We start from the raw sequence: 19521 nt of genomic DNA, 5'->3' as shown, positions 1-19521 counted from the left end.
TTCAGGTCGTTGTCATTCGATGCATGACATCTGGGTTGGCCTTCAGTGGCATAATGTTTTTAAAAAACTAATCCCCGCTACCTTGCTGTCACCCCATTTTATTGGTTATGTGATCCATAAGTACATGGCAGAAGGTGAAATTGTTAAATGCCAAGGCTTGATTTTCACTTTTTTATTTTAGGAAAATCTGTTTACACACTTTACTCCCCCATGGGAATTAAAGTATTGCTCGTTTGGAAATGTAACTGTTCCCATTTGAGGGTTTCACTGAACATTAACCTTAATTTCAATGGCTATTGGTTAATTACGTTGGCAGGGGGAAGTGTATTAAAAAGTTTTAAAATGCATTTGTCAGAATGTGAATGTTTTTTTTTGCTAGACAGATGATATACAGTAAATTTTTAATCCAAGTTTATTTAATCTCTAATGACTATATTGAGGTTAGAGAATGTCAAGTGCACCAGTTAGCATACTGAGTTTATAATTCTCATTGTAAAATTGCAGCAGGGGTCAACTGAACTAATTACAATTCAACACTATGTTTCCAAGGTTTTGCAAAAGAATAAAGCTGTCATTAAGGAAAGTTAATGCATCTCTTATGTCCTGTAATCTTATTTCTGTAATGTAGGTAAGACCGTCAGTACAAATGTTATTTTTCACTCCTATCTCTGTTTGATACCTAACTACACCAATTGAAGGACTTGCTGAACAGCTTGGGTATTCAGCTGCATCCCTATTCAACTGTATCCCTACAAAATATTAACTCTTGTTTCTTGCTCTTTTACAGAGCCACACATTCATTAAGCGGTCTGAAGAGGAGGAGGTGGATTTCGCTGGCTGGTTGTGTAAAATTATGGGGCTGAACCAGCCCAGCACTCCAACGCGCACCGCTGTGTGAGGAACGATCAACATCCTTTTTATTTCCTCCATCCCCACCTTTTGCACAGCTCCTGTCCTTCTTTGCTGATGTCTATCAACCACTATTGATGTGACTGTGGCATCAATTGGGACTTTCCCTGCATTCAGAAACTAAGTGAGGAGTTTTACATCAAGGCAGCATTGGCAGATTCTTTTTAAAAAGCATTGTCTTTCTTTAGCTGGTGAGTTATTCTTTTGGGTGGCCAGTTTCCTCCCTTTTTAGTGTCAATGCCAGTGATGTTAAAGGTATGGTGATTAACAAGAGTGACTTGCTGGAAACCTGTTAGTTGAGAGAGGATTTTTTGCTGCCGGTGAGTTCTGCTAGTTGTCAAAGTGCAGTGATCAACTTCACAGATCTGTCACGTTTCTGCCATAGGTGCTCTGTGGGACAGTTAAACTTTGCTTTCCAGTTTAAGTATGGATATTGGTTTTTGTTTTGTTCAAAATACTTAACCAGAGTGATGCCATTTTCACAAAGGGATGCAAATTGAAGTGGCACATTCAAAATCAAAGTAATGGCTAGGTTGCTTTTCCAGATCAAGTCTGTATAAGCCAAATTTATTCCAACTGTCCTTACACTTGACACTCCTGTGGATACTTAATTAATTTAGTTTTAAACTGGGAATATCTTTAAATTGACACTTTCAGCTTGTTGGTTCCTATAGTCATTCATTCAGCCAGTAATCAAGCCATTGAGTAATTAAACTCCCTGTTGTATGTTTTTCTCATATCACTTCCAAGGACACAGTTGAAAGGAGCTGTGGTAATGGGCTCCTGCATATTTTTTTAAATGACTGAAGTGTCTGTTGATGGAGCAAATTTCTCAAATGCATGACTGGCCATGGGTGGATAATTTGTTCAGTAAAAATGTGCATGCTGCATCAGTCGAAGATATTACTTTAACTGTGTTTCTCTTTTACATGTTTAATAAGGATGCCTTGTAGTTTTTATCCCAATGGAATCATTGCTATTATTCTGGCAGTTTAAAGTTTTGAACTAAGTGGCAGTTCACCAGAGTGACTATTCTGCAGATGTTTGTAGTGTTTTGAGAAAACCTTCTACATTTAACCAACCTGCTATACTAATCAGTGACCAGCTGTGGGCATTCATTCTCCATTAAGACATCTGGAGATCTATAGGTGTTTCCAGGTAGGCCACAGAGTGAATACAATTACAATTTCTTGGCATAATAAGAGTGTCTAAATAATGCATTTGAAAGGGTAGGAGTGCCAGTCCTTGGGGTTATAGATGTGGTTGGTAATTGCCGAGAGCGAATAGGAGTGTCAGTCCCTTTACACCATTAGTTTAGTTTTCAAAATTGACTTCAAACAGACTTTGTTTAATTTTGTGCTAACATGGAAGTGTCAGGGTCACCCTGCATATTTCATTGTTGTACTATTCAGCACTTCTACCTACTTCTTTCAAAGATTCCAGTAATCTTGCAAACATTAGAATTAGTTTTAAGTGGCTATGAATTCACTTCCTCCTGACAATTCTGAGGTGGCTGAAAGATTAATGCTGAGTTTCAAATTGGAATTTTGATATTTCTCAACAACAGATTCACCCACTTTGCACAATAATTGAACAGATGGTGCATACCCTTTTGAAGTACTTGTATGAAAGAGCAGCGGTAGATTTGATAGTGTTAAAATGGTTAGATAAGTTTAAAATAAATTTTCAAAGGATTTGCAATCGTGAAAACACAGTCAAGTAAATTTTGGTTTTGTCCTCCTTTTTAAAGTGATACTTGGTTCTCCTGACCATTAGCCATGTTCAATTTGACAGCAGTCTGTGGGGGAAATTGAGTTTTTAAAATCAGCTAAAGGAAGACACTGTTTTTGCTTTTGATCCAACCTGTTCTTCCTGAGTTGTAAATTGTTTTGGCTTCCTAGTTTTTGTACAAAAAGCAAAAAAACAGTTTTACTTATGTTTCTGTTCTTAAGTTTCTTCTTTAGTTCACTTTTTAAAATTGCTTTTATTTTGCTGCTTCACTGCAAGATGTGGTTTGTAAGCTAGGAGTTTACTTCTGAAGAATAGGGGTTTGATCTTTGCAAGCACTGGCTTTCCAAATATTCTGTTACCATTGCGGGTAAAATGTGTACAACATACTGTGACGTTCCCCTGACTTGCAGCATTTATTTCAGTCCCTAGTAGAGAAAACACTCTGCTGGTTTTCAGGCTTACTACGGTAAATCCTCCTTCTAGTTTTATGTACTGTATTCATCTGAAATTTCCTCAATGACACAAAATCTAGTTTGTTTATGAAGTATATGATTCGCAATTTAGTGCTGCTTAGAGTTGTGCACTTGTGGTGCTCAGTTTGATTCAAGGATAGTCTTGACTATCGCTGTAGACCCAATAGCTTGTTAATTAACAATTTTGCAGATGCAATATAATTGGCCATGTAATGACCATTTCAGCCACTAAGCACTCCAAGGAGCCAGTCAACCAATCAAAGCAATGCGCACGATTATCACCATTTACAGGAAGAAAGGTCAACTTGTAACACTGGCCAAGAATCGTATAGATTGAAAATTTGGAGCAATGGGAGTGATGTTGATTGCCAAACCCATTAGCTTTGGGATATTATGCCTAATGGAGTACACCTTCCACTGAGAATGGTGCTTCACTAGTTTCATTCTTTTAATCAGAACACTTTACATTTCATAATTCGGAATCATGTTAATATTCCATTTTCAGCTTGGGCTGCATGGAGTAAGTTGTGAAACAAAAAATACCAAGTTCTTACAACCTTCTTTCAGGTACTTCAAAGAAGAACTACTCTCAAAATTACTTGTGTAGATTTAGGGTTTTTTTATTTCTGTCTCATTTAATGATTTTCTGACTAAACTATACAGCGGGTCAAGTGCTTCTGAGGCAAACTGCACCCTAAATGCACTTCTCGGGGAATAGGATCCGTTTCAAAGTGCCTGGGGGAAAATAATGAACTTAATTTAAGAAATATAAGTTTAATCTACTGAGGTGTCGAAGGTAAAAGAAAAGCACTGTGATTCGAATAATGGAGTTGAGTTTTGTGCTGGGACATCAGTTCTTTGTGTTGTGCTCCTGTATAGTTGTGTATGGATTGTACATGCCTATGCCTTTAAATAAAATACATGTAAGCTGTTACTGTTAAGGCACTGGTGCAAATTGGTGTATGTCACTATATCAGGTTTATGTTGTTGTGTCCATGCACTTGTACCCTTTTTGTGAAGCCTGTGGGCATCCTGTGCTACTGGATGTGGTTAGCTCTTTTTAAAAAAAAAAGTCTCACTTTGTGATGTGTAAAATAGATTTGGCTTCTTACAAAAAAAATCACCAGTAGCACGAGTTCTATTCTGGTTGTTTTTACGCTTTTTTTCTTAAGATTTTGCGAAGCAAATGATGTGGACTGAATGTATAATTTAATCATTTGTTGCAAAAAAGTTATTAAAACTGAATTGACGATTGTTCTGTGTGAATTAGCAAATGTACCATTTGTCTAAAGTGTGTGAACTAAGGAAAGAGACTTTCTCCTTTTATTTTGAAGATTAGTGCAGGTATTGTTTGATGGTGGACGGCTTTCAATAGGAAACACCCAGGTTTGATGAGCTGACACGCTTGCACTTTTAAGCGTTCTGTTGGTGCATATTTTTAACTCAAACAACAATATTTGTCAATAAAAATGGCACTTTATAGTAAATTGGGAAGCACTTTATTGAATTGTGTAAAAACTGTACTCAAATGGTTAGCCATTCTAATTAAACTTGCACTCGTATGAATTATTAAAACTGTAAACATTTCCATACTACACGTTTTAACAGCATTATATATCTTCCCTGAAAATAATGTCACAGGGTTGAATAATGCAGAGATTCATTCTTAGAGGTGTGAGGTCAGTTCATCAATTAAATCTGGAATGTTAAGTTAATCTCAGTAATGGTAAAGCATGAACTAGCATCGTTTGCCTATAAATGCCATTTAATTCACTTCCCCTTTAGGGAAGGAAATCTTCATCTTTGCGTAGTTTGGATTACGTGTAATTCCAGACCCACAGAAACATTGTTAAATCTTAACTGCTTGCTGAAATGGCTGAGCAAACCACTCCGTTAAATGCAGTTACAAATGGGAATTCATGGCTGTTCAACTCCATGAAAGAGTACGTTTTAAAAACAAAGTGAGAGGATGGAAAGAAAATAGTCCCCACGCTGGTCATTTGTGGGAATGTGAATGTATCCGAATTCAGATGGCTCTTGAGTTATTCTCCTGGCTGATTAAGTAGACAATCCCATAATGCCTATAAAGTGAGTAAATTAGTTCATAAGTTCCTAAGAGATAGGAGTGGAATTAGGCCATTCTGCCCATCAAGTCTGTTCCATCGTTTGATCATGGCTGATATGCTCCTCACCCCCATTTTCCTGCCTTCTCCCCACAACCGTTCAACCCATTAACAATTAAAATATCTGTCTAACCCGCCCTCGAATTTAGCAACTGTCCCAGCATCCACTGCATTTCGGGGTAGTGAATTCCACAACCCTTTGGGAGAAGTAGTTTCGCCTCCACTCTGTTTTAAATTTGCTCCCCCTTATCCTAAAACTATGACATCTCATCCTAGAATGCCCCACAAGAGAAAGTATCCATTCCACGCCTATTTTATCTATATCTTTTATCAGCATGAATACCTCAATTCCCTCATCTCCCTCATTCTTTTAGATTCCAGAGAGTATAGCCCAAACTCTTCAATCTTTCTTCTTACAACAAACCCCTCATCTCTGGGATTAATCTAATGAACCTCCCTGAACTGCATTCTGATCAGTACTTATCCAATTTTCAAAATACACTAGAAAATGGTCTTTAGAATACCACGCATGTGCTATCTCTTTAGCAGATCACATCAAATATTGCCAGGTCTTATTCATTGAAATCTGTAAATGTATATAAAAATTTAATATTTTAAATATTCAAAGATGCAAGGTTTTCAGAAACTATAGGAGTGAGGGGAGCAGTCTTGGTTAAGAAAGCATTGCAGTGCTGTTGAGAGAGGATATTATGAGAGGGGTGAAGGAAGGAAACTGTTTGGGTTAGATCTAAAATCAAAAGGTCCTATTATATTTATGTAATATATAGGCCTTCAAACAGTGGGGAAAAATGTAAGGAGACTCATTTGGCATAGTGCAGCAAGGTGGCTCAGTAGTTAGCATAGCTGTCTCAGCACCAGGAACTTGGGTTCAATTTCAGCCTTGGGTGATTCTGTGTGGAGTTTGCACATTCTCCCCAAGTCTTGAGTTTCTTCCAACAATCCAAAGATGTGCAGGTTAGGTGGATTGGCCATGCTAAATTGCCCATAGTGTCTAGGGATGCGCAGGCTGGGTGGGTTAGTCATGGGAAATACAGGGGTGGAGGGGGAGATCTGGGGGGAGTTTGGTGGGTGCTGTTCAGAAAGTCAGTATGGATTTGATGGGCCAAATGGTCTACTTCCACTTTGGAGGGATTCTGTGATTTGTGAGAAAATTACAGATGTGCAAAAATTATAGAGTACTCATTATGGGAGGCTTTAAGTATCCTGACATGGCTGAGTCAGTGATTGTGTAAAGGGCAGAGACTTTACTGTCTGTGTTAAGGAGAACTTCTCTGTAAATATATTTCAAATCCACTGAGAGTGGCGACATTGCAAAATCTTTTTCTTGAGAATCAGCTGGTGCAAGTAGAACCAATATCAGTAGAAGGACAGTGATCATTGTATCATAACGTTTAGGTCAGCTATGGCAAAGGACAAGGAGCACAACATCATAAGAATAACTAACTGGGGTCGAACTGATCTGGCTTAGATAAATCGGAATCAGTGGCTAGCAGGCAAAACTGTAATTGAACAAAGGGCTGTCTTTAAGGAGAAGCTAGGTCAGGTCCTGTCAAGACCTAAGGTGAGAGAAATGAATGCTGCTTGGATGATGCCAAATATCCAGGATCAAAGGAAGTGGAAAATTGACAATTATCAGGTGAATAATTCTATTCAGAATATTGAAAGGAATTTGGGGTGGGATGGGAAGTGGGAAACAAATAAGAGTAATAAGAGTGTGAGAAGAAATGTAAAAGTGAATTCTGAACTGTTAGATGCATATAAATATGAATGCGTAGTAAAAGTGAAACAAATTAGGTGCCTAAAGAGGTTTTATGCATTGAAGCAGGAAACATATTCCTTAGGGATAGGCTTTGAGATTGCTCTTCAGGTGGTCTTTACCACAGTTTTCTGTTTGCCTCTGACAACTTTTCACTCGTTTGTCCATCAAAAACTCAGTCTGAGTCATAGAGTTATGGAGATGAACAGGATGGAAACAGACCCTTCGGTCCAACCTGTCCATGCCAACCAGATATCCCAACCCAATCTAGTCCCACCTGCCAGCACCCGGCCCATATCCCTCCAAACTCTTCCTATTCATATACCCATCCAAATGCCTCTTAAATGTTGCAATTGTACCAGCCTCCACCATATCCTCTGGCAGCTCATTTCATACACGTACTACCCTCTGTGTGAAAAAGTTGCCCCTTAGGTCTCTTTTATATCTTTCCCCTCTCATCCTAAACCTATGCCCTCTAGTTCTGGACTCCCTGACTGCAGGGAAAAGACTTTGCCTATTTATCCTATCCATGCCCCTCATAATTTTGTAAATCTCTATAAGGTCACCCCTCAGCCTCCGAGGCTCCAGGGAAAACAGTCCCAGCCTGTTCAGCCTCTCCCTGTAGCTCAGTTCCTCCAACCATGGCAACATCCTTGTATATCTTTCCTGAACCATTTCAAGTTTCACAACATCTTTCCGATAGGAAGGAGACCAGAATTGCATGCAATATTCCAACAGTGGCCTAACCAATGTCCTGTACAGCCGCAACATGACCTCCCAACTCCTGTACTCAATACTCTGACCAATAAAGGAAAGCATACCAAACACCGCCTTCACTATCCTATCTACCTGCGACTCCACTTTCAAGGAGCTATGAACCTGCACTCCAAGGTCCCTGTGTTCAGCAACACTCCCTAGGACCTTACCATTAAGTGTATAAGTCCTGCTACGATTTGCTTTCCCAAAATGCTGCACCTCTCATTTATCTGAATTAAACTCCATCTGCCACTTCTCAGCCCATTGGCCCATCTGGTCCAGATCGTGTTGTAATCTGAGGTAACCCTCTTCACTGTCCACTACACCCCCAATTTTGGTGTCATCTGCAAACTTACTAACTGTACCTCTTATGCTCACATCCAAATCATTTATGTAAATGACATAAAGTAGAGGACCCAGCACCGATCCTTGTGACACTCCACTGGTCACAGGCCTCCAGTCCGAAAAACAACCCTCTACCACCACCACCTGTCTTCTACCTTTGAGCCAGTTCTGTATCCAAATGGCTAGTTTCTCCCTGTATTCCATGAGATCTAACCTTGCTAACCAGTCTCCCATGGGGAACTTTGTCGAATGCCTTACTGAAGTCTATATAGATCACGTCTACTGCTCAGCCCTCATCAATCCTCTTTGTTACTACTTCAAAAAAACTCATTCAAGTTTGTGAGACATGATTTCCCCCACACAAGAATCGTTAGAGTCAGGGAAGGTCCCTGAGGACTGGAAAATCACTAATGTGACACCTCTGTTTAAAATGTGAGTAAGGCAAAAGACGGAAAATTACAGATCGATTTAGCCTAACTTGGTTGTGGGTAAAATACTGGAATCCATTGTGAAAGATGAGATTTCTGAATACTTGGAAGTGTATGGTAAAATAAGGCAAAGTCAGCATGGTTTCATCAATGAAGGGGCATGCCTGACATATCTGCTAGAATTATTTGAGGAGGCAATGAACAGGTTAGATCAAGGAGAGCTAATGGATGTTATCTACCTGGACTTCAAGCAAGCCTTTGAAAGGTGCCGCACAGGAGGCTGCTGAGTAAGATGTGGGCCCATGGTATCAGAGGCAAGGTGCAAGCATGGACAGAAGGAGAGAGTAGGGATAAAAGGGTCCTTTTCAGATGGTAGCTGATGACAAGTGGTGTTCCGTAAGGCTCAGTGTTAGGACCATAGCTTTTCACCTTTTATACATTTATGATCTAGATGAAGGAACTGTGAGGGCATTCTGGCTAAGTTTGCAGATGATACAAATATAGGTGGAGGGACAGGTAGTATTGAGGTGGGGAGGCTACAGAAGGATTTGGACAGATTAGGAGAGTGAGAAAAGAAGTGGCAACTGGGGTACAACATGGGAAAGTTTGAGGTCATGCACTTTGGTAGGAAGACTGGAGGCATGGACTATTTTCTAAATGAGGAGAAAAGAGGCTTGGGAGTTCTAGTCCAGGATTTTCTCACGGTGAACTTGCAAGTTGAGTCAGTGTAGAAAAGGCAAATGCAATAATGGCATTTATTTGAGGGGACTTCAATATAAAAGCAGGGATGTACTTCTGAGGCTCTATAAGGCTCTGGTCAGACCACATTTAGAGTGTTGTGTGCAGTTTTGGGCTCCATATCTCAGGAAGGATGTACCGGCCCTGGAGCGTTTTCAGAGGAGGTTCACGAGAATGGTCCCAGGTATGAAAAGCTTAACACATGAGAAACGTTTGAGAAGTCTGGGTTCTACACTGAGTTTAGAAGGATGAGTGGGGATCTAATTGAAACTTTAAAAACTGAATGGTCTGGATAGAGTAGATGTTGAGAAAATGTTTCCATTGGTAGGAGAGCCTGAGTGTGAAGGAAAGATCTTTTTAGAAGGGAGATAAAGAGAAACTTCTTCAGCCAGAGTGGTGAATCTATGGATTTCACTGCCACAGAAGGCTGTGGAGGGAAGGTCATTGAGTATATTTAAGACAGAGAAAGGTTCTTGATTTCAAGAGGATCAAGGGTTACAGGAAGAAAGGAGAATGGGTTGAGAAACGTATCAGTCTTGATTGAACGGCAGAGCAGACTCAATGGGCTGAAAGGCCTAATTTCTGCGCCTATATCTTATGATCTTAATACTTTATACCTGCTTTAACCAAGGAGCAAGCTCTAATCTTAGTGACGAAGGAGGGAATTGAGAAACGTGATGGGCTCAAAAAATAGGTGATTACTAGATATGCTGGCTCTACTTAAAAGTTAATATTTCACCAGGGCTGGACAAAATGCACTCAAGGGTATGAAAAGAAGTAAGGATCAAAGGCGCAGAGGTTCTGATCGTTGTTGGCAGAAGTGAGGAGTGCAGATGCTGGAAACCAGAGTTTAGATCAGAGTGGTGCTGGGAAAGCACAGTAGGTCAGGCAGCATCTGAGGAGCAGGAAAATTGACATTTCTGGCAAAAGCCCTTCATCAGGAATAGAGGCAGGAAGCCTCCAGGGTGGAAAGATAAATCATTGTTATCCAGCCTTCGTTAGATAGTAGGGTGGTACCAGAGGAATGGAGATTTGCAAATGTTATAGCCTTTTTTCAAAAAAGTGTTAAGGTAAGCCCAGCAACTGTATTTTTATCTCTGCATTGGAAAAGCTTTTGAAAACAGAACTGTGAACAAAAATTAAGTCATTTAGTTAAATCCAGGTTGATTTAAAGCGGTGCAGATTTGTTAAGTGCAAGTTGTTTAACTAAATTCACTGAGTTTGAGGCAATGGCTTATGAGGGGGAGTTGGTGGTTGTTGTGCACATTGACTTCAAACGGTATTTAAAACAGCCACACAAAAGATTAGATAAAAATTAGAATTCCTGGAATAAATGGGACAGTAGCAATGTGAATGCAAAATTGGTTGAGTGACAGGAAAGAGTTGACTGTTTCTTTGTCTGAAAGAAAGGTTTCTAGTCAGTTTTGCCAGAAGTTCATGTTGTGGGGGGGTGGGAACCTGTTCTTTAATATATTAACCAGTGTAGTTACCAGGATGCACTTCAAAAACGCATGGATGACAATAGGTTTGAATATTATGAACTGTAAGAAGGATAGTATTTAAACCTTAAATAGCTACACTCTAGTAGAACAATCAAACAACTGTCAGATGTAATTTAATATAGGGGTGTATGACGTGATCCATTTTGGTGGGTAGAATTAGGAGAGGCAATATATAATAAAAGGGTAGTCATGATTTGGAGGTGCTGGTGTTGGGCTGGGGTGGACAAAGTTCAAAATCTCTCAACACCCAGGTTATAGTCCAACAGGTTTATTTGAAGGCACTAGCTTTCGGAGCGCTCCTTCCTCAGCTGGTTGTGGAGCAGAATCATAACCACAACGAACATGGTCATTCTAAAAGATGAAAGATGTAAGCTAAATTTGTTTAATATTACATACCATGACACTGCAATCCTGTTGCTATAAAGTCTGTATCTTATGATTCTGGGAGAAAGTGAGGATTGCAGATGCTGGAGATCAGAGCTGAAAAATATGTTGCTGGAAAAGCGCAGCAGGTCAGGCAGTATCCAAGGAGCAGGAGAATCGACGTTTTGGGCATAAGCCCTTCTTCAGAAATGAGGAGGGTGTGCCGAGCAGGCTAAGATAAAAGGTGGGGAGGGGTGTTGGGAATGCGATAGGTGGAAGGAGGTTAAGGTGAGGGTGATTGGCCGGAGAGGGGGTGGGGGCAGAGAGGTTGGGAAGAAGATTGCAGGTTAAGAAGGCGGTGTTGAGTCAGAGGGTTGGGACTGAGATAAGGTGGGGGGAGGGGAAATGAGGAAACTGGGGAAATCTGTATTCATCCCTTGTGGTTGGAGGGTTCCTAGGCAGAAGATGAGGTGCTCTTCCTCCAGGCGTCGTGTTGCCATGGTCTGGCAATGGAGGAGGCCAAGGACCTGCATGTCCTTGGCGGAGTGGGAGGGGGAGTTAAAGTGTTCAGCCACGGGGCGGTTGGGTTGGTTGGTGCGGGTGTCCGAGGTGTTCTCTGGAACATTCCGTAAGTAGGCGGCCTGTCTACCCAATGTAGAGGAGGCCACATCAGGTGCAGCGGATGCAGTAAATGATGTGTGTGGAGGTGCAGGTGAATTTGTGACGGATATGGAAGGATCCCTTGGGGCCTCGGAGAGAAGTGAGGGGGGAGGTGTGGGCGCAAGTTTTGCATTTCTTGCGGTTGCAGGGGAAGGTGCCGGGAGTGGAGGTTGGGTTGGTGGGGGGTGTGGACCTGACGAGGGAGTCGCGGAGGGAGTGGCCTTTCCAGAACACTGATAGCGGAGGGGAGGGAAATATATCCTTGGTGGTGGGGCCTGTTGGAGGTGGCAGAAATGACGAAGGATGATACGATGTATCTGGAGGTTGGTGGGGTGGTAGGTGAGGACCAGTGGGGTTCTGTCCTGGTGGCTATTGGAGGGGCGGGGTTCAAGGGCGGAGGAGCGGCAAGTGGAGGAGATGCGGTGGAGAGCATTGTCAACCACGTCTGAGGGGAAATTGCGGCCTTTGAAGAAGGAGGCCATCTGGGTTGTTCGGTATTGGAATTGGTCCTCCTGGGAGCAGATGTGGCGGAGGCGAAGGAATTGGGGATATGGGATGGCGTTTTTACAGGGGACAGGGTGGGAGGAGGTGTAGTCTAGGTAGCTGTGGGAGTCTGTCGGTTTATAGTAAATGTCCGTGTTGAGTCGGTCACCCGAGATAGAAATTGAGAGGTCTAGGAAGGGGAGGGAGGAGTCTGAGACAGTCCAGGTAAATTTGAGGTTGGAGTGGAAGGTGTTAGTAAAGTGGATGAACTGTTCAATCTCCTTGTGGGAGCACAAGGTAGCGCCGATACAGTCATCAATGTAGCGGAGGAAAAGGTGGGGGTGGTGCCAGTGTAGCTGCGGAAGATGGACTGTTCCACATATCCGACGAAGAGGCAGGCATAGCTGGGGCCCATGCGGGTGCCCATGGCTACTCCTTTGGTTTTGAGGAAGTGGGAGGATTGGAAATAGAAGTTGTTCAGAGTGAGGACCAGTTCAGTCAGTCGAAGGAGGGTGTCATTGGTAGGGTACTGGTTGGTTTGGCGGGAAAGGAAGAAGCGGAGAGCTATGAGGCCTTCGTGATGGGGGATGGAGGTGTATAGCGACGAGACATCCATGGTGAAGATAAGGCGTTGGGGGCCGGGGAAGTGAAAATCATGGAGGAGGTGGAGGGTGTGGGTGGTTTCCCGAACGTAGGTGGGGAGTTCTTGGACTAAGGGGGACAGGATCGTGTCGAGGTATGCAAAGATGAGTTTGGTGGGCAGGAGCAGACTGAGACAATGGGTCGGCGGGGCAGTCAGGTTTGTAGATTTTGGGCAGGAGGTAGAAATGGGCGGTGCAGGGTTGTGGGACTCAGGTTGGAGGCAATGGATGGGAGATCCCCTGAGGTGATGAGGTTATGGATGGTCTGGGCAATGATGGTTTGGTGGTGGGAGCTGGGGTCATGGTCAAAGGGGCAGTAGGAGGAGGTGTCCGCGAGCTGGCGTTTAGCCTCAGCAATGTAAAGATCAGTGCGCCAAACTACCACCACGCCTCCCTTGTCTTACGATTCTGCTCTACAACCACCAGTGTTAACAACCCTATCAACCTGGGTGGCAACTTTCAGGAATCTATGTATCTGGACAGAGATCTCTCTGCTCATCTACACTACCAAGAATCTTACCATTAGCCCAGTACTCTGCATTCCTGTTACTCCTACCACAGTGAATCACCTCACACTTTTCCACATTAAACTCCATTTGCCACTTCTCAGCCCAGTTCTGCAACTTATCTATGTCTCTCTGTAACCTACAACATCCTTTGTCACTATCCATAACTCCACCAATCTTAGTGTCATCCGCAAATTCACTAACCCATCCTTCTATGCCTTCATCCAGGTCATTTATAAGAATGACAAATGACAGTGGACCCAAAACAGATCCTTGTGGTACCCCATTAGTAACTGGACTCCAGGATGAATATTTCCCATCAACCACCACCTCTGTCTTCTTTCTGCTAGCCGATTTCTGATCCAAACTGCTAAATCACCCTCAATCCCATGCTTCTATATTTTGTGCAGTAGTCTAGTGTGGGGAACCTTAGACTTATTTCAGTAATGTGTTTGATATTAACCAGTAATTGTAAACATTAATTCGAGTTCCAACCACTTTTCAAAAAGAAAATGTTTTTCTTTTGAAGACGCGACCATTGAAAGACAACTTCTGTGAGTTTACATTCTTTGAAACCTGTCTTGAGTAGAATCTACAAATAAAAAGTACTTGTCCTTTTAGGACTTTGAATTTGGTTATTCATAGTTCAATAGAAAGCGATATAATTTCTGAGGATAGTGGTTCAAGAAGGCAGCTCACCAGAATGCCTCCAGGCCAAGTAAATGCTGACCTTCCCAGCAACGCCTGCAACCTGAGAATGCATGAAACAAAGTATGTTACCAGTCAGGTAAAAGCTTTGGCTGCTCTTGGACATTCTGCTTCAGACTGTGTTTAGTCCACCTCTATACCTTTACTCAGTGACACATTTATCGTAGTAACTAAATTTCAGATGAAGCAAGTATTTAACAATAATCTGAGTTTGAATTTGTTGCAGAATGCATGAGGTTTCATTCCTTGGAATCTCCTTTAATGTCTTGGCCCCTGTCTGTGCTGCTGTTCCTGAGATGGCTCAGTTGGTCTCTGAGTCAGAAGGCCCTCTTCAGAAACCTGAGCAGAGAATTTAAGCAAACGCACCACCGGGTGCTGAGTGAGTGCTGCGCTGTTGGAAGTAACATCTTTCAAATGAGGTGCTAATCTGATGCCCTCTCAGCATTGGCCATTTCACAAAAGCTCCCACACCACCATTTTGAAGAAGTGGAGAGTTCTCCAGTATCCCTCAAATAGCTAAAATGCATAATCTGACCATTATCACTTGGCGGTTTGTGGGTATCACTATGCAATGGCGTATTTCCAAAACTTTATGCACAATGAACTATTCTTTTAATGTGCTTTGAACATCCAAACATGGTGAAAGTGAGCAAACCTACATCCAGAACCTCAACCTAACTACAAATCTTCTCAAGACTTGCTAACATCAAAAAATATACAGCAACATTTTTTTAAAAAGAGAAACTACAGGGAAATCTCTGGGAGATTGATAGTGTGAAACTGGTTCACTTCTGGCTTTTGTATATCTGCACTATCTATTTCTCCTCCTTCTCCCCCCCGCATGTTACCTAGTACAGTGACGAAACATCTGAAAATGAACCTTCCAGCTCAGCAAACAAACCTACATCCATTTTTTGATGAGTTTTAATTGTGGTGTGTGTGTTCTGCTACAGCAGCGACAGACAGATGCAGTTATATACAAAATCACTTCTCAATACTATAGCAGAATCAGCCTGCCTGAACTCTTCCATTCAGCTTCCACCCCAATGTTGCCTCTGGCAGAATGTGGGAAAAATGTCAAGCACTCAGTGAAATGTAAGTGCTCCCAAATTCTCAGCCTTTTCCTATAATCTACGTTCCTTCCCTGCCTTCCTTTTATCTGAGGTCACTTTCTGATGGGCAGCCACTACAAACGCATCAAATGACATATGGAACTTCTAATCTTCTGTACGTTCAGGGGCTCCTTTACATTGGTTTATATTGTGTTGTGTCATCTTATTCCCCATGGACCAGTCAAGATCTAATTCCCATTCTGGTATTGCCTTTTTCCCCCAGTTTGACTCTGAGGTTTTCCTGTCCCTTGTGCACTGTAACCCATGTCATGTTCTGTCCCACTCATTTCCATAAAGTTAAATTGCTGTTATTTAATATGTGTTCATGGAATCACTATAGAATGGAAACGGGCCATTTGGCCCAACAAGCCCACACTGCCCCTCCGAAGAGCAACCCACTCAGACCCACTCCCCCTACCCTATATTTACCCCAGACTAATGCACCCAATCCACATATCCCTGAAAGCCATAGCATAGCCAATTCACCCAACCTGCACATCTTTGGGTTATCTGATTGAATCTCTTCCCAAACACAGAGAAGGAAACTGCTTCTCCCCAGAGTGAGTGTGCTGATGTACAGTGAGGTCAGATCATTGCTTGAACCCAATCCTACAGCAACAGCAAATTAATAGTCTCTCAGTGAGAACTTGCTGATCAGGTCGCCAGAACTTTCATAGCATTTCCCAAAGTCTGGGCATTTAAATGGTCTCTCATTACTTGCAGAGGATAAGCCAGTTAGTTTTACTACAACTTGAAGAAAAGCAGAATTGGCCCCTTACATAATGGCAACTAATTGTTTTAAAAGCTGGAGTCTGATATGTTTTTTTGAGACCTGCTAGCACCAGCTGTCTTTGGGTTGAAACTAAAGAAACTTCTCAGCAACAGCTTTCGGGTTGGTTCAAAGTAACAATTTGACATAAACTGAGAGGAGATTTAACAGCCGGGCTCAGAGACCTCCAACCAACTGCCAGAAAGTGAGGTACTTCTCCTTCCATGAGCTTGTAAGGATAGCGGGATCAGGGGTGGTCTATTGGAAGGGAGGCACACAGCAGAGACAGCTGATCGGACTGTCTCAATCTCCGTGACAAGGCAGCTCCGCAAGCTCTTCACACTTGGAGGAGGCAGTGAAAAGGGAGAGCTCTTCACCGGGAACCAACCTGTAATAATATGGTGAGCAATTATAAAGACTCAACACAATATATTTATAATTCAAAGGTGATTTACTTGGCTTTTGTTCAGAATATTAACCCCTGTAAGTGGGATGAATTTGTGAATAATTGCAGAAACAGACCTCAATGAACATGCTTCAGGGCTGGATGTGATGACCTGCAAACTCCATCTCTGAAGTGACTTGTGAGCTCGCTGGTGTTTCAGCAGACAAGATGACCGAGTGAACTTCTTTCCACACTCTGAGTGTGCCTCGATATGTTTCAGTATCTTGTAAAGCTCCCCTTCTCTAACTGTTTAGTGAGAGACACATTCATAAGTTATGTGTTTAAGACGCTACCAGTACGCAAGCATATACTCTGACCTAATGCTTCACAGTAATAGTAAGGAAATATTGCTTTTTGTCAATGTTGAAACCTAGTCTGGATGATCTGTCTCTGCTGGATTCTCAGGCTCTTGCTGCAGTTCAACAAACTGTCCTCTAACGCGTTGCTCGGCGTACTGCACTATAGAAGTGGCTCTGTGGGGAGTGAACCTGTCGCCCCTCTTTCCCCCCTCACAGGAATGGACAAAGTTAAAAATCTCACAACACCAGGTTATAGTCCAACAGGTTTATTTGGAAGCACTAGCTTTCAGAGTGCCGCTCTTTCATCAGGTAGTTGTGGCTTCTCAGGCGTGACAGCATATGGCCTCCTGCTATTGCCAGTTCCTTTGCTGTTGTCTCTCTGCCAGCCATCCAGCCATACAATGGTGCTACAGTCTGAAGCCAGGCCCATAGCTGTCCAAAGTCATGCTGCATAAGCTATCTACACTCTCTCCTGAGTGGAAATCAGGGTAACCTGATTGCTGCTTTAATCTGAATATAAGATTCAAATATTTTAGATCACTGAAGTTGATCATAACCATAAGCAGCTGTAATACTGTCCACTTGCAAGGCACTGTGACATTCCTGTGAATTCCCTCCCTAACAACACTCTGGCTGTATCTATGCAAATGGACTAAAGTGGCTCAACAAGAACGTAGCTCACCGCTACCTTCTCAAGTGGCATTCAGTGATAGGCAATAAATGCTGGCCTAGTTAGCATTGTCCACATCCCACGAATGCATTTTAAAAATGTGACATCCACTGAAAGACTTTGAATCAGCACAATCTTAATTTCTCACAGCCAACCAACTGATTGGAGGATTCCACATTTGGACCATACAGGCCCTGCGTATATATTTATTCTTCTTCCTTCAAAATCCAATGCAAGGTTACAAGACCTGGCCTAGTGTTCTGTCAGGGACCTAATTTGAGGGTAAGGTCATTTTTGACCATTTTTCAGATTAGTAAGTTTAAAAATCACACAACACCAAGTTATAGTCCAACAGGTTTATTTGGAAGCACTAGGTAGATGAAGGAGCAGCACTCCAAAAGCTAGTGCTTCCAATTAAACTGTGTTGGGCTATAATCTGGTGTTGTGTGATTTTTAACTTTTTACACCACAGTCCAACACCGGCATCTCTAAATCAGCTTAGTAAATGTTAGAAATGGTGTTTCTGCAGGTTGTTTATGTTGAGCTTCTGGATTTGCAGGGACTGTGGTGACCTGGTTCCCCATACAGGCTGCAGTAATATATGGGAATAGGCCCAGCACAGCAAGGCATTACAGTGGAGACCACAAGAGAGTGAGAAGCCTTGCACATTTCTCTCTGTCAACTCCGAGCTGGACTCATTCATGCTCGTTGCCACAGCCAGGTGGTGTCTATAAGGCCAGCCTTTGCAGCCAGTATCTTGTGGAATCATAGAATCCCTACGGTGTGGAAAAAGGCCCTTCGCCCCAACAAGTCCACATCGCCCCATTGAAGTTACCATCTGAGTCCCCTGACAGAAAACTCACCATAGCTTGGTTCTCCAAGCAGTTGAGAAACAATCTCCCCTTGACCTGGTTGCAGCCTACTCTGGATCATTTGCCTCTCCCCCACCCTGATTCCAACTCTTCACTTGTGTATGATGCCAATATCTATGGTGGTGGCTACTTATAATGTGAACTCTTGCTTAGGTCAATGAGAAAGCTCTGACATGGCATTCCTGTGTCATGGTAGCTGGGTCGTGGAACCTCTTGGGTACCTGGAAGCAGGAAATCAGAATGGAAAGTCGAAGGGGTGGTGAGGTGTAAACTCCTCATCAATCACAAGGGCTGAGTGGATGATCGATCTCAACATCATCCTGAGGCCCACAGCATCACTGCACGTCATATCAGGAAATGGCTAAAGGCACTGGATGCTGCAAAAGCTACAGGCCCAGAAATATCCCAAATGTGCTGCTGTAGTGTTAGCTTCACCACTAGGCAAGCTGTTCTCGTATGTGAAAAATTGTTTAGGCATGTTCAGAAAGCTCAGCTAGGACAAGTCAAATCTGATCAATTACAGCCCCATTCGTCTAATTCAATCTCCAGCAATGTAATGGAAGGTATTGTAAACAGTGTTTTAATTGGCACTTATTCATAACCTGTTCACTGATGCTAAGTTTGGGTTCTACCAGAGTCACTCAGCTCCTGACCTCGTTATAATCTTGGATCAAATGTGGACAAAAGAGTGAAGTTCCAGAGGTGAGAGTGATAGCCATTGCTATCAAGACAGCACCTGACCAAGTATGGCATCAAGGAGTGTGAGCAAAATTGAACCCAATGACTGGTTGGGGGTCAATCATCCTGACCCTAAAGCATCACACCAGAAGTTCCTCAGTAACCATTTTCAGTTCCTTCAGCAATGCCCTTCCCTCCCTCCATATTTAATGATGATTGCACAGTGTTCAGCACCATTTACGGCGACTCAGATACTGAAGCAGCCCATGGCCAAATGCAACTGGACAGCTTCTAGGTTTGGCCTGATAAATGACAAGTAACATTCACACCATAGAGCAGCAAACAATGACCTTCTCCAACAAGACAGAATCTCATCAATTTCCCTTGCATTACTATTGTTGTATCCCCAGCATCAACATCCTGGGGCTTACCATTGACCAGAACCTGAACTGGACTAGTCCCATAAATACTGTGGCTACAGGAGCAAGTAGGAGGCTAAGAATCCTGCAACTAAATCACATCATGACTCCACA

At 42.6% G+C, this 19521-nt stretch overlaps 1 protein-coding gene across 1 annotated transcript in view; it reads left to right on the top strand.

Annotated features, from left to right (window-relative positions):
* map2k2a (mitogen-activated protein kinase kinase 2a) overlaps positions 1–4367 on the top strand; it is a 77135-nt gene extending 72768 nt beyond the window's left edge. Inside the window, exon 11 of the mRNA XM_043720879.2 lies at positions 788–4367. Coding sequence (XP_043576814.1) covers positions 788–898 — 111 coding nt within the window. The 3' untranslated portion in view covers positions 899–4367. The remainder of the gene's footprint in view (positions 1–787) is intronic.
* The last annotated feature ends 15154 nt before the right edge of the window (positions 4368–19521 follow it).

Source organism: Chiloscyllium plagiosum, unplaced genomic scaffold (genome assembly GCF_037043375.1).
Source record: "Chiloscyllium plagiosum isolate Xiang-an unplaced genomic scaffold, Cpla_swu_hap1 HiC_scaffold_28, whole genome shotgun sequence".
NCBI lineage: Eukaryota > Metazoa > Chordata > Chondrichthyes > Orectolobiformes > Hemiscylliidae > Chiloscyllium > Chiloscyllium plagiosum.
The sequence above is the reverse complement of the archived record's forward strand: the minus strand, read 5'-3'. Positions and strand labels throughout refer to the sequence as shown.